The 26,708-nt window shown below is 46.1% G+C and overlaps 6 protein-coding genes across 6 annotated transcripts; 4 read left to right on the top strand and 2 right to left on the bottom strand.

The window, feature by feature from the left end:
* Window positions 1-431: 431 nt before the first annotated feature.
* Window positions 432-1,569, top strand: F4817DRAFT_355988 (histone-fold-containing protein; the record flags this gene model as incomplete). Its single annotated transcript, XM_049305728.1, has 4 exons — window positions 432-698; window positions 757-890; window positions 958-1,076; window positions 1,145-1,569. The coding sequence occupies 4 exons, from the start codon at window positions 432-434 to the stop codon at window positions 1,567-1,569; spliced, it is 945 nt and encodes a 314-aa protein (XP_049163207.1).
* Window positions 1,570-3,336: 1,767 nt separating this feature from the next.
* On the bottom strand, window positions 3,337-7,820 carry F4817DRAFT_311735 (MAP kinase; the record flags this gene model as incomplete). Its single annotated transcript, XM_049300034.1, has 3 exons — window positions 3,337-3,566; window positions 3,720-4,208; window positions 4,271-7,820. The coding sequence occupies 3 exons, from the start codon at window positions 7,818-7,820 to the stop codon at window positions 3,337-3,339; spliced, it is 4,269 nt and encodes a 1,422-aa protein (XP_049163208.1).
* Window positions 7,821-9,346: 1,526 nt separating this feature from the next.
* Window positions 9,347-12,777, top strand: F4817DRAFT_324714 (DNA replication regulator SLD3-domain-containing protein). Its single transcript, XM_049301663.1, has 5 exons — window positions 9,347-9,681; window positions 9,742-10,461; window positions 10,514-11,253; window positions 11,310-11,857; window positions 11,918-12,777. Exons 1-5 carry the CDS (start codon window positions 9,499-9,501, stop codon window positions 12,553-12,555), a joined length of 2,829 nt encoding a protein of 942 aa, XP_049163209.1. The 5' UTR covers window positions 9,347-9,498; the 3' UTR covers window positions 12,556-12,777.
* Window positions 12,778-15,537: 2,760 nt separating this feature from the next.
* F4817DRAFT_311737 (uncharacterized protein) lies at window positions 15,538-16,667 on the top strand (the record flags this gene model as incomplete). The annotated part of the gene is made up of 5 exons (XM_049300035.1): window positions 15,538-15,544; window positions 15,607-15,683; window positions 15,776-16,152; window positions 16,214-16,263; window positions 16,327-16,667. The coding sequence occupies 5 exons, from the start codon at window positions 15,538-15,540 to the stop codon at window positions 16,665-16,667; spliced, it is 852 nt and encodes a 283-aa protein (XP_049163210.1).
* Window positions 16,668-17,176: 509 nt separating this feature from the next.
* On the bottom strand, window positions 17,177-19,046 carry F4817DRAFT_355991 (alpha/beta-hydrolase; the record flags this gene model as incomplete). The annotated part of the gene is made up of 3 exons (XM_049305729.1): window positions 17,177-18,261; window positions 18,315-18,470; window positions 18,536-19,046. 3 exons carry the CDS (start codon window positions 19,044-19,046, stop codon window positions 17,177-17,179), a joined length of 1,752 nt encoding a protein of 583 aa, XP_049163211.1.
* A 1,329-nt stretch (window positions 19,047-20,375) lies between these two features.
* F4817DRAFT_132809 (uncharacterized protein) lies at window positions 20,376-22,092 on the top strand. The gene is made up of 2 exons (XM_049297766.1): window positions 20,376-21,051; window positions 21,117-22,092. Exons 1-2 carry the CDS (start codon window positions 20,476-20,478, stop codon window positions 21,675-21,677), a joined length of 1,137 nt encoding a protein of 378 aa, XP_049163212.1. The 5' UTR covers window positions 20,376-20,475; the 3' UTR covers window positions 21,678-22,092.
* Window positions 22,093-26,708: the final 4,616 nt, after the last annotated feature.

The following is a 26,708-nucleotide window of genomic DNA, read 5'->3' on the forward strand; positions in this document are numbered from 1 at the left end:
AATATTTATAAAAAAAAGAAAAAAAACTGTTCAAAGGTTTATAATAGAATTGAGGTTAAGAAAACTATTAAAAAAACCCGAGATTGCAACAATAGTAAAAAGGGGAAAGAATAAGAGAATAACCTAGCAATTAACCAAGGTTACTAAAGAATAAAGCTCCTTCCCAACCTTATTAACTTAGAAAGCTCTTTACGCGTCTGGGGCGCGTCAAAACGTGGGGCACGCGCTACTAGTCGAATAATCCTATGTATTGTACCTTCTCCATCCTTCACTTAGACATAATCAATTAAGTTAATCGTTAATCGACTGAATCAGCCACAACTTTTTATTCTGCATCCTTAGGTACAGAGTAATAGCTAGTGACGTCTTCTGCCGACACGGCTTTTGCATCCCAATTGCACGGTCCACGGTGCACTCACTAACTTTGCACCATGCCGCCCCGTAAAACTGACAATGCTCGACAGAGCAACTTATCCATGGCTCAGTTCGTCTACGACGGCTCTGATGCCGATGTCGATACTTCTTCAACTTCCCTCCGCCCTATTGTTTCTGTTCCTGCGCGATCTAAGCCTGTGCAGCCCCAACCCACGCCTTCGATAGAGATGGATACCCAACGGCCTGCAGAGGCTGCTGCATCGCCTACGGAGAAAGACAAAGAAAGGAAAGATAGCACTTCTAAGGACAATGTTACTATCGAGGTACGCAAGGAAACATACACGAGGAGATAACTTGACTAAGGACTCGATTTTATCATAGGATGTCACCCTTCCGAAGTCAATAATAATGCGCCTCGCCAAAGGTGTCCTGCCTCCGAATACTCAGATCCAAGCAAATGCCATCCTGGCCATGAGCAAGAGCGCTACTGTATTCATTAGCCACCTTGCTAATGCGTACGTTCCTACATAAAAACCAAAGCTTTGGGAAAGGGTTTATGTCAGATGTCTAACCCGGTAACAGAGCGAATGAGCACACACAAAGCTCTAACAAGAAGACTATCATGCCTGCTGATGTCTTCACCGCGCTCGACGATATAGAATTCCCTTTCTTCCGCGAAAGGCTCGAGGCTGAATTCAAGAGTACGCATTAATACCTGTCTCGCTTATACTATGCGACGCAAACCACTAATAACTTACGCAAACTCTAGAGTTTAACGAGACCCAGACGACGAAACGCAATACCTACCGCAGAAAGGTGGCCGCTGCAAAGAAGGCTGAGAAGGGTGGTGTGGATCCCAATTCCTCTATGATGTCGGTTGCCTCTATCGCAGCTACGAGCCAGCCGGATTCATCAGGGCCGCGCGCCCTGAAGAAACAGAAGCCCAACGCGCCTGATGACTCGGCTATGGACGTAGACGCTGGTGACGAGCCGCGCGAACATAGCGATGCTGAGACGGAACCGGAGCCGGAGCAAGAAGAGGAGGAAGAAGAGGACGAGAATGAGGGTGGTGAAGAGGAGGAAGAGGAAGAAGATGAGGAGGAGGAGGAAGGGGGGAATGACCCTGACCGCCTAGAGGACCGCGAACCCCGTGATGATCACGACGACGCTCTTGATGACGGAGACAGTGACTGAAGTGACGGCGCAACTCAAAGCTGCTAGAAGTGCGTTTGATCACACCGAACCAGGCGCGTGCTAAGAGATGTCCAATCTATCGTTCAATAGGAGAGACCGCCTAACCTAGGAGACTGGCCTTGGAATGGATATCACCGCGCAGAGAACTAGGGTATACCGACTCCCTACATCGCATGTATCTTAGGGTTTGAGCGGGAAACACCAAGAAAGATTCACGTTCTCTAGGATCAGCACACCGGACCCTTAACACGGGCATCAGTCACATCACGTATGCCTGCCCCTATCCTCAGCTGCAGTATAGTTCGATATTCATTACCAATCGGACGAGATAATTGATACGGCGGTTTCTAGTTCTTATTATCTAATACCGTTGTGATGATTGGCGTGAGAAAAACTTGTTTATCCGTGATTGCATCTGCGCCTGTTGTGTTTATATTTAAGGAGTTGATGCCTCACCCGTCACCGTTGCAGCGGCGTGACTGTTACATATTTACCTGCTTACCTACCTATATTATATATGTGTGCTTATGTTACCTTCCCAGCGTCCATGCCAAGCGCTTTGGTTTCTTAGATATATATTTATTACATATCTCGGCATTGACTTAAGGCAGGGCAGGGTAGGGTCGCTCTAGTAATGCTTGAGATGAGATGGGATCATTTGGTGATAATTTGGTTTCACCAATTCTGCTCGAACCTTCACGGCGGAATGAAGAGAGTACCCAATGCGTCCCTGTGCATATATAGGTATAGACACTAAAGCTCATTTACTAAACTAGCTAGGTAGGTTAGTTCCTCTCACGAAGGAGGAGAATATTCTGTGATCGTCATCTATGCATCTACCTACTTTAGGTACCTACCTATCATCTATGTATTTTCATTACTTCCCACCTATCTTAGCCATGTAGCTCTTTTATAGCCACAGACAAGCCAAGCCTAATAGTCAACATAAACCACCCAACCTGCCTGCCTGCTTGACAGCCTCACATAGCTATAGCCACATATGTAACGCACCAATACATCAAATCGCGCCATCAAATCGCCAAAACGGCTTACGCGTCCCGCACCGCGCGGCGCCCTCCGTCTCACCGCGGAACGACCCATCGCCGAGGGCAATTACTCCGTACTCCGCTCTATTTCGGGTAGTACCGTCGCGGACTGCTCTCCGGCCGGGGCGTCGTATAGGGTGCGAGCGAGGATGCTGCTATGAGGAAGAAGCAAGACAGTACGAAGATATTTGTACTTAACACACGTAATACGAGTGAGACAAGGTAAAACATGGCGTCGATGCAATGTAACGTTCTCACGTGGGACGTAGAGATAAGCATTACATTACAGGGTATTAGTTAGTTGTATAACATTAGGTATATACGTAAGACTTCCAACTCCGCCATTACTGTCCTGACTGACTGACCGACCGACCGACCGCATCGGTCTCCCTTCGGGCAACTGGTCTATCTAGGGTTATATAGTAACAACTTGACTAGCATAGCAGTCTGCCAAATAAATAAGTATAGCCCCGAGGCGTCCTTAGTTTGTTCCCCATTGTACAGTCCGTAACGCCCAAAAATGCCGAAAAACAAAAACCACTCTCGACTCCGTCGCTCATGCAGCCGGACGTATGAATCTCAAGTCGTACAGTGGATCTCAAACATTATTCTGCCGTCGTAGTCCGTATTATATATAACCCCATACAATAGGCTTTCCTTATCCCCTTCATCCCCCTCATCCCCTTCATACCGCCAGACAGTCCCGCATCATCATGGAGTCTCAAGGTCCGCTGTTAGATGAGCTAGGACCGAACTCTCTTTCTAGAATGTCATATATAGTGCTAGGCACGGCTGATTCGGATTCCGCTCGTGCCCGACTGACAGATTCTCTAATATGAGCCCTTCTCGCAGACTCTTGTGCCGCCTGCATGTTAGTAGGGGGAAGCAGTCGGCTACTCGCGTTGATTTCCCTCTCTACGTAAGCCGGAAATGGAATCGTAGCATTATCACCTGGTGTAGTCAGTATCATCTCGCTGAGCGGCGAGATCCCATCCTTTTTCGTTTCCGTAACTTGAATTGAAGGCAAATCTTCAGGCCCATATTCCTAATAAAAGCCATCTCCACCCGCACTTCCCCTGCTTCCCGAAAAAGGATGTGGTGTACTTTGAGCCGAGTTGCTGCTCGTGTCGCTTGGAGTCGGTGGATCGACGACTTGGTTGCGGATACACATGATCCATTCGTGTTGAAGTAGTTCGACAGCGCTTGCTCTTCTTTTCGGGTCTCTGACAAAGCACTTATTCAAGAAGTCGATTCCTTGCGCGCTCAACTGATCTATACTTGGAAGCTGAGGGGGATTACCTTGAGCAATGTTATACATAATCGCCCACTCATTATCGAGATTTGACCACGGTCGGCGGCCCGTGACCATTTCGAGAATTACGCATCCAAGCGACCACACGTCTACGGCTCCAGCGCGCCCTGGATTCTCACCCTTGATAACTTCGGGAGACATATACATAGGCGTGCCTGTCATCGACTTATTAGGTTTCGTGGCAGATAAGCCGTGTACGAGAGTGCGTCCTTGTCGTGCAATAACCTTGGCAGCGCCAAAGTCAACGTATTTAATAACGCCATTATGGTCGAGTAGGATATCTGAATGCTATTTAGCATGGGGTTGTTTCGGGGGTAATAATGAAAGGGAAGGGGGAACTTACTCTCTGGTTTGATGTCACGATGAGCGATGCCACTTTCATGAAGGTAAGCGAGACCCTCAAGAAGCTGTAGTGCATAAACCATAACAACTTGCTCATCCTCTATACGACCATGCTCCAACAGAGCAGCCAACGAACCACCCGAGCAAAACTCCATAAAAATATAGACCCTGTCGCGATGCACTTCGATACCGTGGTAGGAGACTACGTTGGGATGGTTGAGAACTTCCAAAACACCCATCTCGTCCTTGATTTGTGTTGCGATTTGCGGTATCAATTTGGGGTCTTGTAGTCTGATCTCTTTAACAGCCATCAAATGACCAGTGTCTAAATTCATAGCAGCATAGACGTTACCAAACGTACCACCACCAACGAAATGTCCTTGTTGCCATCTCATCGTGACATTCGTAGCAGAGGATGACAAGTACGCCAGCGACCGATCGACTTCGTTGGAAACCTCAAGCACCCGTCCAATTCCTTGTCTTTCTTCGATATTCCGTCTCTGTATTTCGTCGATTTGAGCAAGTTGGATTAGACGTTGCTCTTGTTTATATTTGATGGCTTCCTCATCATCAAGCATACGGTTCTTGTCGAACCTCTTGAATTGTCCAATGAGAGTCTCGATACGCTCGCGCTCTAGTTGTGCGGCTTGATTAGACTTGGCACCTAGAATATCAAAGTGCGAAATGAGAAGCGACATGCACCCCGACACTTTGGCGCGTAATTTTGCGTATTCGTCATCGCCAAGTCCTAAAATTTGTCGACCTCTTGTCATGCCCATTGCAAACTCTAACGCAGGTACAGCCCAACGGAAAGACTTGCGATCGGTAACTTTGCAATCGTCGCATATGAAGCTAACCCAGTCCAAACTAAGCTTGGTGAGCTTTATGTTGTTCATTTGCCGCCGGTTGCTGTCCATATATAGGAGCGATCTCTGGCCGAACTCTGTAGCAAAGACGAAGCATGTTTGAATTAGATCTTGGCAGTCGAACCCCTTCGTTTGCTTTCGGATGATCTCAACACTGTCCATGAATGTGTTGGAAAGCTTGAAGCCAACCTTTCGAATTTCGAATAGTCTAGTATTGACTTTGTGGAGATTTGAGCGCGCTTCCACAATAAGATCGAGATGCATATCGATTGTTTCTAGGAAGAGTTTTCTCGCGTTCGCTAGCCGGTCTTGAGATCCATCTGCGATTAGACGCATTTGGCCGAGCTTAAGATCAGGTGACTCAATATTGAGAGACTGAGGACGCCGATTGCCAAACCAATGTAATGGAGCCTCCGGACGGAGTATCAATACGTAAGGGTCCGTGGGGTCTTCCGAGATCCGCTCGTGGAAGCAAGTTCGTAGTATCGATTGAACTTCATGGTCACGACCTATGAGAGCTGGCGATGCTATAATTTGAATGCCATCCACTTCATCGACGAGGAAGTGCCCGGTGACCGAAAGTCGTTCGTACAGGGACCTTAAGCCCTCGGCGCCAAGGGCAATACTCATGTCTGACGCGTTCTCATAATGCTCGCTCAACATCCGCGAGAACCGCTGTAACATTCTCTGTCTAACCCGTACTGTATCCAACATTTGCGTGTACCTCTTGCTCATATCGTCTGGGCTCTCCTTGGGCTTTCTCTGAAGCTCACGCTCAAATGTCTGGCTTAGGCGGTTTAGAGCTTTGTAGGTGAGATTGCTAAATTGCTCGGCGACTTCTATGTCACCTCCAACAAGATGCTGACCAATTTCGTTAGCGAAATCCCATTCTTGGAACAGAACTTCGGCCTCCTTAAAAGTGTTCTTATTTCTGCTAAGCTTCCAGTTCAACATCTTGAAGTAATATTTTAGGGCATCGAGTACAACCTGATCAAACGACTCATCAATACACGGCGGTAGGTTCCATCCGGGTTGGGGCTGGGACACCATGAGATTCTCCTGCTTGATGCGGATTGCAAGCTTTAGTAAGATCTCAAACTGCGAGATCATCTGGTCTTGAAGAATAGGGGTTTGCTGTGTGGTCTCTTTCATTTTCCTGGCATAGGCTACTCTAACCTTGATAATTTCCTCGATCAGCCGCGAGGGAAAGCTGATAAGGGTAAGTAGCTCCTCAATATAAGGAGGTAGGTGTCGTTTATGGAAGGCCGCAGAGTTCATGATGAGGGTTTCTTTAGCCTTGGCAATAGTGGTTGAGATCGGTGTCAGCATGCTTCTTCGGATAAGCGACTTTGTCTTTAAAGCGTGTTCCTGCGTTGCAGTCTCGTCATCTTCGTGCAACGACCTTAGGCCATCCTCTTTCAAAAGACGGTCTAGAAATGAAGTTTCATCGCTTAAACCATTGGTACTCGGCGACCTCTGCTTCGTCCTCTGGAAATCGAGGTCCTCATTACCTACCCATTTCTTAAGAATTGATAATTCGGTATTGATCATTTCATTGGTATTATACCAAGACATGACAACATCGTAGACTTCCTGGAACGACTGAGACGTGACTTGCTGGTGCGCGATTCCCATTGCTTGCCACGAGGGATATAGACCCTCACACTTCTCTATCTTCTTAACGATGTCTCGGACCTGCTCGATGGCAGGTTTACCAGCAGCAGTCTCACCTTGCACTTCGAACCGAGTGATCTCGTCAATAGTTCGGTCAAGGTTCCCTCGCGCCTCTTCGATTATTCTCCGCTGGACAGCAAGGGACCGGCCTGTCATTTTCGACCTGATTCCGAGCCACAATTCACTCTTGTAAGTAGACTTTCCACCTGATAACTCAGATGTACCAATAAGCCGCTTTTTCTCTTGTTTTACAACATCACCGGTCAAAACTGCTGCTAGCATACCGTGCCACTCTAGCCGCTCGCGGTTCGTTGGATCCTTGATATCATCCTCGGTAGGTTGCGTGTCGTCGATCAAATTCTGGAACATTATAGTCTCGTCGTTAGGGAAGCGGTCGTCGAAGACACCTTCCGAAGAGGGGGTCTCGCCTTCAGACTCTTCATCAGAATAGTCGACGCTAGGGGTGTAAGGATCAAAATATCCGCTAGGAGTACGGTCTTGGCGCATCATGCGCAGGTAGGCGGGCTCTTGATCGCGGAACTTGTCGGCAGGATCTCGTCGGCGTGATCCAGACCGTGTCGAAGTAGAGATGAAGCCGGGTTGCAGGGGAGGTCCTCTTTGGGGAGCATAAGTGCTGGAGGGAGTGCGCGTCACATGGGGTCTTTGTTGTTGTTGCTGTTGTTGTTGTCGGTTACCGACACCATTCGCGACATTATTAGCGCTCGCTTCGGCCGCGGAACCTCGTGGTCTCCCAACATTGTTGGCAACCGAATTCGGGGCCAGCGATGCCATAGAGCTCGTAATACTACCATCTCCGTATGGGGCAAGAGACCCCAATTCGTCCTGGCGCTCGAGCTCGTGCAGATCGGGTGTATAATCTTCGGATGAGCCCGAGCCGTCGGAATCGGTGGAAATGGCAACAGGCCGTTGAGATTTAGACTTATCCTGTGCCAGCTCGACTTCGCTCTGGGAGAATCGAACGGCGCGTGGCGATGTTTCGGCGGCGGACATGTCGAGAATTAACGAATGCCACTCGCTGGAACCAAATCCAGAAGCACAAAGGTTTAGTCAGTTTATCATCCGGAGATATTGGCACTGGAGCTAAGGGAGATTAGAGGTTTAGAAGAAGGGAAATGTATGTATTAAAAAGCGACAATAGGGTTGTAATTTGGTTAAGTCGCAGTCAAAAACAAGACGCCAAGCAAGGCAGCTGGCAGCTATTCACGATAGACCAGGCCGGGGTCATCCATGAGGGAAAAATCCGAAAAAAACCCTTGAAATTGCAAGTGGACGAAAGTGGACAAAAACTTCTTGACTCGGGCGCTGCAGGTTCCCACTCAGTCGGGTACCTTTTACTGATTTATTCGAAGAGTACCAAATTGATCGATCCGATGAGATGACGGAAATCAACTTCATACAATGGGGTATTTTAGGACTAATTACTTGAAGATCAAAGTGTAGATCAAAGTGAAGATCAAATATTAAATATTCCGAGCCTTGGAAGTAAATAGGGTTTTAGCTGCAAGATGGCGACAATGGCGACAATGGCATCAATTGACATGTACGTAGATAGAAGTAGGCGATCAATGTAATAAGGTAAGATCAGAGGAATCAGGATAATCGGTAATAATAAGTTACAGTAACTCTGCCGATTCAGAAACTTGCATAAGCGACTTTTCGATACTCGAGACTAAAAAGATGCAGCACGGAAAGTTGGAGTTGATTGGTTGGGCGGCGGGGGGACAACAGCGTATGAACTTATCAGGCAGCTAACCAGAAGTAAACTACAGGTAACACAAGCTTTGTTAGAGCCTTGGAGCTAGAGCTCCGCTGCCGTGTTACAGTAAAAGTTCAGCGGACGCGCACATTATGACAGAGGTATTATTCTTACATCTACTCATTTGTAAAGAGCAATGTACGTGTCTAGTGGCAGTTTCAGAGTGTGGAAGTACAACGCCACGATTTCGCAGTTACGGAAAATGATCTCCGAATTTGATATTGTTGAGGTAGAACGTTGATTTCAAATTACTACCTAGTGACGACTGATAGCCTCAACTTCATCATTGAAATTGTAAATAGTAAACATTGTTGACAGTACATCGTACAGTGTTGTGTACGGGTATTATGTATGTATTAAATGCCGAGATAAAAGTCAGACGATAACCCATTAAAGGATGGATTTAACTTGCTAAAACGCATTATCGTAATTTTCTTCGAAATTAAAGTGTTTAGCTTGCGATAAATAATCAACTTATTCCATATACGGCAATTACCTAGCTGATTCAAGCTCTCGATGGCATCAGAAAACATACGCCACAGATGGGTCCTCAATTTTTATGTACCCAGATACCTTTTAGGTACCTATGTTGTACCTGTGGCTTACGTACAGGGCAGTTGGAGATATCTCTTGGCACGCCTGTCCGGTTTGTACCCCTCATCGCGCAGAGACGTGTAGGCCAAAACGCGTGAAGTCATAAAAAAGATTTAGAAATGTGGTCCGTGCACTTTTCTCCTTTTGGCGCATTAAATGTACTTACATTAGAGTACCTTTCGATCTATCATCTATGATCGACTGGGTACATTTTGGTGTAGCCTTCATTCTACCATAATATAGACTTTATAGTGACCTCATTTTGCATCTTTTCCTTTTACTTTTAAGGCCATATATATCCCGGTAAATGGAATCTATATGCCTTCAGGAGCTCTAGGTTCAGACGCGTCGCGTCTACCGTCCAGCAGCATTCATATGCCTTCACCTAATGTCCACCTTGACTTTAGTCATGGTAGTCCCGCGGATGGCTCCCCGAGCCTGAAGCGCAAAAGGGATGTCGAAGCTATGGAAGAGCTCCTACGACCTTCAATCGTGATTAAGGTAAGTTTAATTCGTCTTACCACTTGATACTATCCCATATCATTGCTAAACCAATTCCAGCCACACCCCCCAAATATCTCGATTAAACCTCGTAGCCTTCAGCCTCTAATGATTCTTCCTCGCGAACATCTTCAGCTCTCATTCCTCGATCTCTCTTCACCATATGGAAGCTTCGAATTCTCGCGATATTTCGAGTCCAAGATTAAAGTTCTAGAACTCGAGAGTCGCATAGGATCCCGTCCTGTTGTTCTTATTGCTCGACTAGAATCCGATAAGACCCTTTACGTATTGGAACGTCAGACGGATGGATTGTATTCTCTCTGCCAATTTGGCTCCTGGGTGGATCTTCGGGAACTTCGGCGGCTTGCTACGGTGTCGTGCATCCAACTTATCGAGAAACGGACCAATACTTTCATAAATTCCAATATATCATACCCATTGACTACTCCCCACTTACACCACGAGACTAAGAAGAGGAGACTTGCGATAGAAGCCATACAATCTCTAGTAAAGAAGCCTGCGAGATCTCGTTCTGTTTCAACGACATCCCAACTTATTCCACCCGTACGGCCACTTACGCCCTGCCAAGACAATGAGGAATCGCAGCCTGATGTCGGCCAAATTTCTCTAGAAAGTCTATTCACTGAGAAATCCGAATCTCAAACTCAGAGCCAGGTTCCAAGCGCCCCTACAGTGGGCCAGTTGATGACGACGCCAACTGCGGAGGGCATATTCGATAATATTCGTAATCAGTATCTTGAATCTCTTTATCATTCAATGGTAGGCTCCTCGAGTATACTTTCCCTTGCTAGTTGTCTAATATTTTCACCAGGGTTCCCTGGCATATTTTGCGAAAGGTCCTCTATCTCGCGCACGTGCTGCTTTTCATCTAGATTGTGATTCAAATCTGGATATGAATGATCTCGTGGACTTCTTGAAAAGTCTTGTCATGACAACTACACAGATCGACAAGAAGTATCGGGAAACAATTCCGGACCTAATTTCTAAAATGAAACCCATGTTCCAAGACTCTGATGTTGAACAAGGTAATGCGAAGACTAAGAAGCGGAAGACTAGGAAGATGAAGCTTGGCAAAAACGGCCTATATCCGATGGAGCATGAACATATTCAAAAGTGGTGGAGTGCTCGCAAGCCTGAGTTTAAGGACGATGAAGCAATGACAACAACTGAACCGCCGGAGACTAAACTTCAAGTAGCCTGGTTGCGTTCGAGGGAGACGCAATTGCAAATGATCATCATTCTCGAAATCTTAGCATTAGAACCATTAGTTCCGTCTCAAAGTAACCGGGATTCACAACTACCGGGCCTACCTCTCGAAGAGCTTCCTGCTGAAGCACTCAAGGATAACTCTACGAGGAAACGCAGTCGACATAACTTACCGTCTCTCGTCGATGTTCATGCGGACCGATTATGCATTTGGCAATCTACTGCGTTAGATGAGGTTAAATTGCCAGATGACACCCAGTCGAGCGCGCAGTTGGAGACGCAGAAGTCCTCGAGGGCTACATCAGACCCGTTGAAAGATTTCTGTGTCGATATCATCGTACCATTGTAAGAAGGCTCCCTTGATATGTGAAAAATCATTAATCGCTAACATTTACCAAAAGCTTCTCTGCAAGATTACCGGAAAAGTGTGATTCGATCAACCGTAAGCTAGGTGGGCCAGTTATGATGCCGCCATCGAAACCTAAGTCGAGAAACCTGGAAGACTCGGAGTCGGTTGTGAAATCTAAGTCGAAATCTAGCTCCGCAACGAAGCGTCCAACGTCTAAACCATCTAAGACACTTGAGAGTGTTCTTTCCAAGGAGACCGAGAAGCATCGTCGAAGCATGTCGCGCGGCCCAAGCGGAGTGATAGCATTGATGAGATCTGCTTCTACTTCCATGTTGAAGCGAGAAGCCAGCGAGCCATTATCTATCTCGAACATTCCCAAAGCAGACTCTATTACATCTAAAGACAGTACATCGCGTGCGCCTACATTGGTGCCCATCAAACGAAGATCAGAGGGGGAGAGGGCAAAGAAGGACGCTTTAGTTAAGGCAGAATTGCATGATGCGATATCTGCCCTTAGGCGTCCTAATAGGGACGTTGTCGGTAAGGCCATGGCCGAAGCAGATGAGAGACGTGCTACTACTAGTCTCTCACAACTAAAGAGTAAGTGGATGTTGATTCCGCTTTACTTCCTACTTCTATATGATGTTAACCTGCCCATAGAATCACGAAAGCCGACTCAACACAAACCTCCCGACGTGGTCAAGGCAACTCCTATTGGAAAGCGTTTCAAGGATGTACTAGGCATGAGCGCCAGCAATCAGCCAAGTCGTTCTCGAATTATGGGGCCCGCTGAACCAAGTAGTACACCCTCATCTTCCTTAATTCCTTCTTCGGCGCCAAGGAAACGCACTCACGAGGCAGCATTTACCCTCGATAAATTCCAAACCTCTCCTCGTTCGAAACCCTCAGCAGATCAGGTTCAGGCAACCCCTGCTAGACTTTCGACCCTTAGGCAGAGCTCTCTCCTTTTCCCCGAGGTCGATGAAACGGATATTCTTGCATCATCACCTATCATGGCTCGGAAAGTGTCCATGGTGTCCTTCCGCGACAGCGGGATTGAAATGCCTAGTTCCCCGCCTGGTGCACTCGCAGAAACTCCAGTTAAGCCTCGCACTGCACCCATTCCATTAAAAGGGCTCGTGGCAGCCACACCAATTAAACGGAGGATTCTTGATAAAGATGTTGCAAATATCGCCGATACTAGGAATTCTACTACCGAGAATGTGAAGGAGCCCGAGAGGAAGGTTTCGATTTTTGAACGGTTGGGTTGGGATGACGATTTTGACGAACTTGGTTAAGGGGTTCTCGTATGTACCGGATGATTCAACGCCACTCGTTGATGGACTTGGAGGCAAGTCGGATTTCAAAGCTCATGTAAGCAGTGGCATGACTAATGACGAAAGACGAAACGATATGACCGCATCAGAGGCGTTTAGATAAAGCAGCATTTCGAAGCATTACATACTAGGAGAGCGCACAGAGCTAATGATATACTTAATAGAATCATAAACTGTCTTTTACACTACTAGGCCCCTAAGTCTAAGAATAACATATAAGATATAGATATCTACTTGCTGGGAGTAGTCTCGAGTGATGATCAATAGCATACGATGGTTGTGTGTAGTAGCCCTATAACCATACGCCAGAGGGTTTCAATACGGGCGGCTGATAAGAAAGGCATTTTCGGTAGGATACTCAACTAGCATGCATGGGTGCGGCGTGTAAGTCCAGGCTCGATCGATCGTGTCGAGGCAAGGCTGCCTTCAAGTAGGATCAAGACTCCGGTTACCGACAGGACCCTACTAAAGCAACATACATTCCAGAGCTAACTTGCATGAGGAAAATAGGGTTACCTTGCAGGGTGACTTGAGGCTCGGAACGATAATGGAATATAAAAACCGGAAGCCTCGGAAGTAGTTTCTTGAGTCTTGTCCCGGATGGGGCCAATACCGAATGTAACGCCTCCTTAAGCAAATCAAAGGAGCATTTTAGCTAGGGCTAAGTTACATCCATAGTGTTCATCGATTGATACAATTTCTTAGGACTTGGACGAACTAAGTCTAGGACTATCTTATAGTATTTCTTGACTTGAAAAGTCCAAGTACGACGACAGCAGAGGCTGTGAAGATAGACTTCGAAGTAAGGCTACGGGGGATCGACGATTGTTATTTGATTATAACCCTAGCACAACGCAGGCTATTAACGTCGCCGCGTAACACGTTTTGGTAATCTAATCATTACGATTCGAGCAAAGTAGAAAGCTACCACACCGTTTTATAAAGATGTAGTGCATTTAGCTCCGAACGCCTTACCATCGAGCCTTGCCGTCAAAGCATGAGGGGTGGTGTCCGATGTATTATAATAACACTGCGCTTTCCGATGGATTTACCTGCCGACGTTCAAGCCAAATATCTAAGGTGTATATATGCAGATACATATGTCACAGTTGTCCCTGAAGACCTCCCACGTGGTTGATCGCGAAGATCTGTATGGCTAGGTTGGACGATCCAGACTATGCGATGTAAGCACTGACTACTGCAGGCATATCTATCTAATGGGCTAGGTTTGCCCCGAAGGATCGTTCCGCCCTGCGTGCTCCCAGTCTACGTCTCCCATTATTGATGTGCCTGCATGCACTCACTCTAAAATGGTATACCTGTATGCACCGTTATGTGTTTCATATGTACGAACTCGACGCTTAGATAATTTACAACTTATTTAAGTAGGTATCTATCGCCGTGGTTTCGTGCGTTTATATTAAGGCAAGGTAAAGTGGTGATGTCACTTAGGTACGTATGGACGTGTTAGTAGCTGGTTAGCAAACGGCTTGGCTTCCTGTAAGGTACTTGCTTCGCCATAACGACAGTCGTATTCTATTTATGCGGAACTATATAATCAAGGCTGATTTACTTATCTTTTGACCATATACTAGATATATCTCAGCTAGTTCACTTGTACATTCGGCGCCGGAATACTACGAAGAGTGCAAGTAGAGGTGTGCTTATGAAGGCAATACCTGAGGATGAAAACACCACCTGAACTGTAAGGAGTTATATCATAGAGTAACACAACGCTGACTCCTCTTGGCGGCCGCTAAGCTTGCTTTTATTAGATATCCTATACATATACATATCCTACGTGCGAATAGATGGGTAGGAAATACGCCTCAAGTCTTATATGTAGCCAAATCCTTTAGGTCATCGTGCGGCACTACAATACCTTATAAGCGCTCTAGGTGGCTCTTCCATTTATCTAGCCTACATGATTGTCTCTATATTCTTGTTTGATATGGAAGGCTATCCATAGTCCAAGTACTTGTCTATTAGGATTTTCAGTCATGCCCGTATATTACCTATCGCAAAACATACAGGTCCGACACTTCCTTGAATTAAGTATGGAAACTACGGCGAGTCTTTAAGATATATAACGCTACTTCTATTTAACTCATCGAGTATACGCACAACTCGTCTGGATGAAAAGGAACTGCATAAGAGATCTATGCTAAAATGGGATTTGAAATCTCCAAGGATTCTCACCAAACAGCTGCTTTTATCGTATTCCTCATTACAGCACCGATTTGTGTCGCAGCTACTGCCCTCCGCTTTATAGCTACAAGACGAAATAGACGTAGAATTGGATGGGAAGACTGGTTTGCTCTACTAGCTTTGATATTTTACTTGATATATGTTGCCTTGCTACTTTGCCCGAGTTTACGAGGGGTTATTGTGTCGAATTTTTTCCATGGCCCAAATAGGAAAGTAACTCAATGGGCAGTATCTGGCACGTGCACCACTTTTTAAGCGGTTTGATTGGGTGCACGACCTGTATATGTGGGGCATGGCTTGGCATTTTCGTCGAAACCAGCTCCAAAGGCTAAAATAGCTTTGATTGGGTGCATCATTATATTATATGGGCTTTGGAAAGATAAGATAACAACACCACGTGACCACATATGTAGCCACATACGTAGCCGCACGTGATCTGACCACATGACCTGGCGATAGGCCACCAAAAACAAAAGGGATAGACTTTCGCTTACGCTTTCGCTTTCGCTTTCGATAGAGGCAAAGGCAGCGGCGCGAAGCGCCGCTGACTTTGCCTGTTAAGTCATGCGTTAATTAAAAAAACAAATAAAGGTGCGAGGTTGAGGAATCGAACCTAGGGCCTAGGAAGGTGTGGCCGGGATAACTTCGGGACTATACATAGTATAGCTAGGTGATTACGTAAGGGTTGTTACGTAAACTCGGGCTATTGTGCAGCCCCCGGGGGTTGCCTCCTGTATGGTGAGTTGCCGTATACGATGCTCTCTATGACAGTAGATTGTTTCTAACGCTTATCATTTTTCTTAGTTCTCGTCACCCTCAATGGGAGAAACCCCTTTAAACCTGGGGCTATATCTAAAGAGGAATTCTATAACATAGAAGTTGTAAGTTTACATATTTCCCTTCTCTTGATAATAGTATTTCAGGAGGGGAGTTTGACTAAACAAAGTTCAATTAACTCTGAACATCACTTTAGGCAATATACGTATTAGTTGCTCAATTCTGCCTTCAGCAGCTATTCGCCAAATTCAGCCTCCTATTCCTGTACTATCGCTTCTTCTCTCGTCGGCGATCATTTGTCATCTGGGTCTGGATCGTCGGTACTATTCAATTGCTCTGGTCTATCGCAACATACCTAGTCCACTATTTTGTTTGCATACCCCCGAAGAAGGCATGGACTCCGACAGCTCCAGGCCACTGCATCAATAATCCGGCATTTCTCGCTGGCGGAGAGAGCATTAACTCGCTACTTGACTTTGGTCTGGTCGGTATGGCTATTTGGATGGTTCAAGCTTTGCATATGAAGACAGTAGTCAAGATACAGCTGTGCTTCTTATTCGCGTTAGGGGGGCTGTGAGTGCCTAAGCTATAGCTTTGCCGAGCTTTGCCGTTGACCACTGACATGAACATATAGGGCTGGAGTTTTCGGTTTCGTCAAGATTGCCCAGGCCTTTGGCAACAGCTGTAAGTATTCGAATGTATTGGGATCAAATTACCTAAGTTTATTATTAATCGAATCCCTTACAGATGTGAATAATATCCTCGACGCAATATGGGCAACTATCCAGCAAGCATGCGGTGTCATCTGCTGTTGCGCACCTATGTGTAGATCCCTTCTTCCCAGACTTAGTCTATACGAAAGATTTAGGATACTCAGTACCCGGGTGTTCAGCACTAGGACCGAAGACCATCAAAGACCTAGTCAGACGTCGAACCTGAACGAAACCCCAGAAAAGGGGGCCGGTGAGAATTGGCGCCCTACGGAAAGCTGGATCCGACTTGAGAGTAACGATCAATCAAGCACTCGCGAACTGGCCGTGATGGAAACGCCGCACGAACCTCCGCCTACGTATATCTCGCACGTCTAAGAATATGTTTACTGTCGTTTACCTATGTCTATGTTTTTAGTAGAAGGATGAATCTATTCTAACCCCTGACTCAAGCATCTTAACGTCTTAGAATACTCTAAAACCGGTCTCCTTGGGTATTTACCTATGTATTGCTGTGCGTTTATACGTCAAGACCTGGTAAGGAAAGCTAGATATGGGAATTTAATGAATCATATCAACGGCGTCGATCTTACTCTCTAAAGAACAGGATTTTACGAGGATTAAAACTAGATGTACGTCGTTATTAGAATGCCCAATAGTGCAAAAAGCCGTATCTCGAGCGAAGACTCTCGTTCATCTGATGCACTCATATATTCGTATCGTGAGGACACTAATCAGACCCGGCCTAGCACAAGAAACTTTAGGTTCGTAATTGCTAGCTCTACATAAATATATTACCATATCAAGTACAATTGTAAGGATGCGACTGTATGTAGGTAGTCATATAAGTGGCGATTATATCAAATATCTACCTACCTACATATAAATCAATAGTAAAGCTTATTGATGATCTCTTCCGAGTTGATAAAAGCGCATCTCTCCTTTAGCTTCTGTGCGGCTATTTCGGGTCTGGATCCAGGACCGTCAGTGGCCGAGAAACCCTCGCTTGGCCCTCCCGCAACGAATACCGAGAACGTCCCATCGGCATCGCCTTGGCCACCCACAGGAAAAGAGGGCGCGAATCCTTCGAACGTGTCGTGGCCCTTAAGGCCTGGGACTCCGCGGCTCGTGAATGTCGACCATGACCGCGAGCCACGGCTCACAAGGCTATAATCTTCGGGGGTGGGATTGAACGGGTAGTTAGAGACGTTGTAGTGTGATATGTTCCCGAAAATGTATGCGAACTCGGACGTGTGGATGGGGCCTAACCCCGACACACCATATGCGTATTCTAAGATGGGATCTAGGATCGTCTGATTCCAGTCGTACAGATAGACGCTATTGCCCTTGGCCGCGAGCGCGGCTCCATAGTATACCGGCTCGCATACCATTAGGATATCCCGAAAGATGCGCGCTGTACGGTAGAATTCACTTGACAGGTTAGCTGTCGGATCGGCGGCGAATTCGGAAGATGGATATAATGAAAGTAGCTCGTCAATATTGGCGTCGCTCACGGAAGAGATATATGTCTGGATAAAACTGCGAGTGTCCTGCGGGGTGGAGATGCCGGTGTCTGTAAATATGGTTAGATCGTTCTCGCACCAGCCCATCATGACCGTTACGTTGGCGAATCTCCCTTCGGCTATAAGTTGGGACGGTGGAGCGGGAAGAAAATCGCCATCGACGACTGGTAACCAGACGTCGCCGATATTGTGGGCGATGTCGGATTGGAGCGTCGCCGCTGATGCATTCAAGAGAGTATCCATGTCTAGATCCCGTAAACACGCTACCGTCTCTGGCGAATGTAGAGCACTCGTGTTGCAACTAACATAATCCACGACGAGCTGTAAGGCATCGATAGTGAAATTTGCTGTGATGCCCGGCTCTAGGGCTTGGCTTTCGCATATTCCCTGCTGGAACGGAGCTGGCTTGCTTCCACCATAAGCCATAATCTGCATGCCGACAGCGAGGCCTGTATTATCTGATTAGAAAGGGGGGCGGATAATAAACTCGAGGGCGACTTACCTCCAGATGATTGCCCATGGATGGTGATCTTCTCAGGATCGCCGCCGAAGTACTCGATATTATCGCGAACCCACTCAATAGCGAGCCGCTGGTCTCTCAACCCGGCGTTCTCGGAACCCTCGGCCTCAAGAGCATTGGATTGTGCGAATCCAAAGACTGGACATGGTTACATTAATATCGGTTATGTCTCACCTGGTTTACTAGGGACGTGTGTTACTTACCCCCGAGACGATAGTTCATCGCTACGTGAATGATGGGAAGTCCGTTTGCGACGGACTCAAGGATCATGCCATCGGGCGCAGTAGTGATCTCCCGGTTCTGGCCCGACCAAAAGCCGCCGCCATAAATCCAGACTAGAACCGGAAGCCGGTCCCCGGCGCGCAGGCACTTAGGTCGGATCACATTTAAGTTCAGGCAGTCTTCCGATATCTCGGTCGTGTTAGTAAATCCTAGCGGGAGGATGTCATTTCCCAGGGGTTGGGGACACGCGGGGCCATAAGATACAGCGTCGATTATGCTACCTGACTCTGGCACGAAGGCTCGCGGGGGCTTGAATCGGTTCGGGCCGCTCGTGTCTTGTCCGTACGGGATATTCAGGAACGCCTCGACACCATTTCGATTGAACCCTCGATACGTAACATTATTCTTGGTGTCGACTACTTGCGGATTGCCGGCGGCTGTAACAGTGTCACGGCCTAGCAGCAACGCGCCGAAAAAGGAAAATGGTCGCATGATTCCTCCGCTGGTTATAGAAGCCTGCGTGCCTAGATAATTTTCTAGAAACGTAGAAGAGAGACCTTTTTATTCATTGTTTACGATATCGGTAAGCCACCCAAGATAAGAAGGCACCTAAGCGACGCGACGAGCTGAAATTCAATGATATTGCATGCTGTCGTCAGCATATCGAACGATCTAGACCTTATGTAGGACATTGTGGCTTTCTTCCTTTACCAAACGCGATTATATCGTAGACATGCACCAATTAGCATACGAAATACGAATGCAGAAATAAGCATAACAAGACTGAACTAACCGGAATTATAGCACGTGCTTTTTAATATAAAAATTGCAATTAGTCATGCTGTTTGACTTAATCATCAAGTTTTCGTCATAACGATCTGTTGAGGATTACATAACTCAACTCACCAGACAGTATTTCATATATTGCATTTCCCCTCCATCTCAATCTTCTTCCCTTAGCTAAACAACTATTTGTTTACATAAGTCGTAATCGCTTCGGCTGGTTGGGAAAAATGGATTTCAGACTTGAACTGCAAGAGGATCCGGCACGATCATTGGATAGGTATTTCCCGTCCATGTTCTTAGATCCGTAATACCATTTGAATGGTCTCGTGTCTCAGCGAGGTCTCAATTCACGTGCTCCAGTTCGCATCGTGGCAAGGGTCGAGGTTGACTTGAGATTCTCAAGTTGAGAATAGAGCCAACCAATGGCTTCATCTCATCAGACGCGGAAAGAAGGAGATATAAGACGCCGATGAGACTGTGGGGCTTGTCAATGAGTTCTTCAAGTTCGAAAGGACCTGCCGACCAGGACTTCGCCAGGATCAGGAAGGTTGTGAAAGCCGAGACGAGACTTAGATGTCGTACATGGGGGATGGGGGATGGGGGATGGACTGCACAGGCCAATCCACCATAGCACGTTGCTTCATTCTCGTCTCTGATTGGCTCCTCATTAACTTCAACCAATGTCAGAGCTCTAATTGATCGCGTGCCTCGAGTCGACACCTTTCAATGCTTCGACGACCTTTATGAAACTTTTCGCCATGTCCAACATACATCCAGACTCTGACCCCTCCCCAAGTTACCTTTTTATGATCGGAAGCAGGACCTCATCGTCATCTTCATTATTCTCTCCTTTAACCTCTTGCCATGATTCTATGAGCAAGGGAGAGTTTCTCCTTATCGCGGCAAACATCCCTTGTTGCCTTACACCTACGTGACGGCCCGGCCTAGCCATTATTCACGGCGGCACCCGACTTTCGAATTTGAAACCGGGTCTTTAACCGAGCTAGAAATTGAATTGTAAATACATTCTGCTTCGGCTGGCAGGCTTTCGAACGCTGTGTCTAAGATAACATTGTATCAACCCGCCTTGTCGTGTGACCATTTGGAGAAGTCATTCATTAGGCCCTCATTCAGAATGACGCGCCTAAAGATGCCGCCAACGCCGGCGTCCTCCACCGAGATCAAGGGCCAGGACCATTCACATCAGCTCTCTACTTTACAGATGTCTTTTGAGCTGCCTCCATCGGCTATAGGGCCAAATGCGAAGTCCCAGCAACCCAATTCTGGAGCTAACACTTCACCTGTATCGCCATCGCCATCTACTAAGACGACCTACCCGGTCCAACCAAGCGAGACAGTCAAGTCGAGAAGACGCTCGTCTGCCGCGCAAAAGGAGACATTTGCTTTGCCTCCTCCGCCGACGAGATCCCGCAGGATCATTCAGATGAAGCCCCATCCCCAGGAAGAGCCGGTTGAGCAGCCTTCCCCAGATAAAACGGCACCTGCCACCACCGGCAAGAGTGCCGCCGGTACCGGGTCTAAGAAGAAACAGCCGTCAGCAACTAGCGCCGCGGGGAGGAAGATTGCTAGGAAGACGGCCCATAGTTTGATTGAACGCCGTCGGAGATCTAAGATGAATGAGGAGTTCGCAGTGCTTAAGGGTTTGATACCCGCTTGCACCGGCGAGATGCACAAGCTGGCTATCCTTCAGGTACGTCCGTTTAAAGATATTACCTAGATTATAACAATATTCCGTACTAATCTTTGCTCTTTCAGGCTTCTATCGAATATGTGCGATACCTCGAAGATTGTATTACCAAGTTAAAGGAGCAACGCGATGATCAATCGGCCACACCAGCCCCATCCCAGTTCAAGCTGACTCCGTCAAATGATGTTGACGCATATGATATGGACGAGGATAATGATGACGAGGAAGGTCAAGACGATGTTGAAATGACGGGTTCGGAAGCGCCGTCACCTGTCTATGCGCAGACTCCTGTGCGCTCTAATCAATCGTCTATATCGCCGGCGCTAGTAGCACAAGACGCTCGAGGTAGACATCACTCCTACTCGTCTATCTCCACCGAGTATCGCCATTACAGTTATAGTGGGCCGTCTAATAATACCTCTCCGGCCTTTGGTCCTCAGGGGTATCCACAACATATGGGGACCGCATCTACGTCACATTCGACCCTCACTAGTCCGGCTCTAAGACCCCAGCAGGAGATAGATCAGGAAGCCTCTGCGGCACTTCTGATGCTTAATGTGGATCGTAGGGGGATGGCTAGCAGTGGTTCGGGACGAGGTATGAGCGTCAAGGATCTACTCAGCTCATAAGCCATATCGATTGTGGCTTGGTGTGACTGTATATTATACTTCAACAGTCTACTCCAGGGCGCGAGTTTAAGTCAATTGAGTGTAGGTTTGGGTTTGATCGGCTGGGTTGGTGCGGTTGTCTGTATTTACATTTGCATTAGCGGAAACTGGGGGCCTATGTACACGTCGGGTATTGAGGGTACGGCATAGATACTAAAAATCGCAAAGGGTATACTGTGCTAGGGTCGTTATGTTGTTTGATAGATTGGGTTGCTATATTCTACGGTAGTATGCCAAAGAAGCAGATATACAACTCACCAGGATCTTCAACAATATTTGTGGAGATAATTACTTGAAATAGTTAATAAGTATTAGCATAACTTATTTATTATGGTAAATACAAGACGGGTTGAAGTTTCTGGCTTAATCTTTGCCTAAATAGGTAATTGTTGATGATAAAGCTCGTCTAGAAACCACGAGATTCATCTGAAGTTGTATCTTGCCATAGTAATTCGAGTGTGCTGATACTTCGCTTCTTTGGGTAAAATCTCCACTTATATTGTTGAAGATCCTGGTGAGTTGTACTTTACAAGGCATATGTCAACGCGTATGTACTGTCTAACAGGATGAGGGCAGAATATATATTGCCTGTTATATATATTAAGCAATCCTTTAAGCTCGGGTATCTTCACGAGGTTGCTGGTCGACTATTGTGGGAGAAATAATAGTTATTGTAGAATAGAGCAGAAGCTCCAAGTGTATTTGTAGGGTTACATGAGAAAGTTATTGTAAGTACGCTAATATTTGAACTGATAAATATAGGTACGTATTGTCCCGTGATGTATGAATATGCCATGTCATTCCCAAGTCCAATAAACTAGGCACGAGGTGGTGTGAAATATATCGTGTTCTCTATTCGTGCCCCCTTTATTAGGAGGTATGCATCAAAGTAGGTACCTACCCAGCCGGAATAACCTTACTTGTATCTTCTTCTCGCCCCCTCAGCCAGTTGCCTCTAGTGAATGTGTCATCCCAGATTTGACAAGCAGTTCCAGTTGTCTGGCGGACCGGTCCCTACCTGTTACCTAGCAACGAAGTCGAACTTATAACTGCCAATACAGCACCTTCCTTCCATCTCTTATCAGCCGCCGCCTAGGTTCAACATGGTCGTGGCCTAGCGGTTGTTGAGGTGGAGCTAGAAATAATCCCTCGAGGGGTTTTTCGCGAGGCTTTGGGTTCGAGCTGCTGGCAGGGCGGCAGGTAGACCAACTGTTCGGGTCAAATGCGGTGGTTCGGATTCTGGGTCTTAGCTTTTTTGTTGGTTTTGGCTTTTGGCTTTCTTATTTTGAAGAACTCTTTTTTTTCTGTGCGTCTAACAACACAATCGCGAGGAGCGTTAGATGGTGTAGAGGCTTGATTAATAGGTAGGTAGGTACAAATAGCATCGCTCTAGACATTTATCGTTTCTCGTGTTTATTTAAGCTAATTACAACTCGTAAATTATATTTTAGTTAGCGAATCCTTAGGAATTGCCAACAGTCGGTGGTTACCTACCCCTTTTTGAAAAGGGGTAAAAAGACTTCGCCTCGAGGTTATAGAAACTCGACACTTAGTCCTTGTCAGGAGCCCTAGCTGTTACAAAATAATAGGGTCGGAATGAGTTCTAGCGAGAGGAGGCCTATCATCTATCATACCCAAGACACGTATGAATGTCACGCTAGACATGTTACCCCTTATTGAGAATATTAATAGTTTAATATAGTAGTAATATTGGGTGATGTTAACTATAGGTAATAGACATTTCAGCGGAACCGTCTTAGTCCCTTATTATAAGCTACTAGGAATCTTTTCATTGCAGTGAATACTCTTGTCACAGCCCGAGTCTTATAGTGCGGAAGTAACAATATCGCGTGAGCACTCATAAAACTTATTAACTAGAGATTGCGGCTATAAAGATGACTATTCTTGGCAGACCTCTTGATGCACTTTAATACCGGTATATTTCTGGTCACTGTTTATTGTGATTCGTAGGTTTGGTCTAAAGACCTCTTTGACGTAACCCTTTAAAATTAGGTGGACACAACAACTTTGGAAAGGGTTTCATGAAGTACATCTTAGTGTTATAAACGTGGAGAGTTGCCGCTACTGACAACGATGATGTTCTCTAATATTAAGGCCTTTGATAAATTCAATCTCTTGTGCTCGCGGCATAACTGGGACCTAAGGTCTTACAGGAATCCAGACCGGTAACTTATCTTCACTACATCTACCAGTCGCCCACACTATATTTTAAGAAGAATCTCGTGGTATTAAAGGAGATGAACAAAGATGGGATAATTTAATTTGTAAAATACATTATACGGCTAATATTCTGTCGAGATGAATGTAGTTTGAGAAGTTAGGTAAATGAGTCGAATGTTGTTTATAAGCTGGGGTTAGATGAAGTTATCTACCACATAGAGTATAGCTGGGACCTGCTTTTGAAGAAGGATTGGTATTGTCGAAGTCAAACCCTTAAAATTGTAGATAATAATGAGTCTTGGAAGAATGTGTCCTCGAAGGAAAGTGGTCTGAGGCAAAGAAACAGAGTACGGAGTCAAGGACGACGCTACACCAAAAGCTCTACCCGTCTGGCTGCTCGTGCGAGGTACTGCAGGTGATATATGAGAGCGGTTCGTTCCGATATTGGGCTGCTGTACGAGTCGGAAGACTGTTCGGGGAAGACCGGTGGGCTTTATTCCTGGGATAATTAAATTAATTCGGGCGGCGACGGTGGGGTATCGAAAACTGGACGTACGCTCCGGCGCACCATTTTTCCCTTGGCAATTAAGGGATTACCAAGTTAAATTCGGCAGTAGGTTTAGTAGACATTGGTCAACTATTCGTAGTTTTTGCCAACCGTTTCGCAAGGCTCACTAGGGTTGGGCATACCTCCACTTATGTAGAAATGACTGTTAAATTAAGGCTCTTAGAAAGTGCGCAAGATCCTGTTATAGACGAACCCTTGCTCTCGAGGCTATCTTAGTATAACTATATTATTGGCTGATATAGCAACGAATTCCTTCTTGCACTAACAGCAGGAATATCGTGCTTCTACGAGGGGGATCGACTCAGGGTTAGATAGTCTATATCCGCGCAAAGCATGTTGGCTGAAGATCTTGGAGAAATCTTATACCTACTGCGGGGATACTGTCTTTTAGTGTGATATACCAAGCCGCCGCGTTTTCTCCGTGGACTAGGGGTTTAATAACGACATGAAAAAAGTTCTGCGTATCAACATATAGTGCAAACGTCTAGGTTTCTAGTAGATTATTATTACTGCTTTTCTAGTGAAGTAACACGATGAATAATCATATCTGGGGTACACTGCAGTTGTGGCCGTTTCCGGTCAGATGTTATGTACGACTTAATGTTTACTCTTCCTTATCTGCGAGCTATAGTCGGTATCATACACTATGTTATACAAGTAGATTAACGTACTCATTATTAATGACTATAACAATTACAATAATTATATTTGACTTTAAATATAAGTCTTATGCTACTATGCATGCGGCAGTCAGACTAGTGCTATGTGAGACAAGATTCCTAGTTGGGATCTGCATTATGCTCATTCCGTTTTCCCGACAGCTCAACATTATAGCCATGTCTTACAGATTGTTCAACTGATGACAAAAAGCAATTGCGAAAACTCATTAATCCCGCAATGTAAGATTCATGATCGTCCATTGCCTAGGCCTCACTAGAAGATATATCGGGACTGTGTTAGAAAGTGAACGATGTCACGTCTTATGTTATTTGGGTATACACATCAACGCGTGAGGGTGGGTAGCATTTCTTACCGGCTGGGAGTATATCCCGTTCTGAATGGTCGGGTCGGGTCGGGTCCAGTAGTTGTTGCATACGAATGATTCCCAGCGGGCGGGAATCAGTATTGTAAAGTTGACCAAATCAGCACCTAATGTATGAGAAATGCCAAGAATAAGATATCGAACAGGGCTGGGACTCTATGCACCTAGAACCAGTTCTCTGCACGAGATTTTGCGAAATATATTACGAATGTGTTTAATACCTTATCTATTATACCTAGACTTCGACCTATCAATACGCCGAGTAGTAACGGACTACTGCATGTATCTTAGTTGAGAGAATTCGACCTTTATGACTCGTGTCTCTTGTCATTCTTTTCTTGGCCTCGTTTGCCTGATAAACTAGCTTAGTCATTATCCAAATCTGCCCCTGAGTAATCCCTGGATAACCCCTGAATAGTTCCTGAAGTCTTTTAGAGCCTCTTCCACTAAGTCCCACGGCTCGCTTACACTTGTTCGCGCTACTGCTGCGCTTAAGACAGGGTCATACCATACATAGACTTCTAAATGCTAAATTGTTATTGGTTTGAATAATAGAGTGTTTGTTAGCTCGAGCCAACTAATACCGCCGGCTGCGATTACTAGCAGCTGGGCATATGCAACTAAAACAGGTACGTGTGCAAATAAACTTCATTTCTTACAATACTTGGTTTCTGATTTGTGACAGTCTGATGTCGATGAATCGACCGTTCTGTGGATCATAATGGGTCTTCTGCGCGTAAGTGCGTTATACGCGGGATTTTTCATCCATGGACCGTGGTTATGTAGGACATAACCAGGGGTAGAGGGGTAGGCAACTCTGCAGATGACGGTTTTTGCTCATTTCAATGTTCTTTTTCAGCCTCCTACTGCAGCCCCAACACCCCCCCAAACCCTCCGAAATGGGGCCCCACGGTTACGACTTTATGCGCTATGACGTATGTTCTGGGCTCAAGTCTTGTGCTACGCTATGTACGCCGCAATGGGCTTATTGGGCTTAGTTTAGGTAGAAATGCAGAAGAAACGCATAAGATGTAGAAAATGTAGTATTTCCCAATGCGCTTACTAGGTACATAGATAGGTTAGGTACTTACGAAGGGGTTTGGATTATTCTGTCAAACTCGACATAGAAATGAGGTCATGTGGTTTCCCCAAATGTTTCCGGCTGGATGCGGAGGAACCCCAAAGTCTTTTCAATGCACTC

This window comes from Daldinia loculata (assembly GCF_022478755.1).
Source record: "Daldinia loculata strain CBS 113971 unplaced genomic scaffold F4817scaffold_3, whole genome shotgun sequence".
Taxonomy (NCBI): Eukaryota; Fungi; Ascomycota; class Sordariomycetes; order Xylariales; family Hypoxylaceae; genus Daldinia; species Daldinia loculata.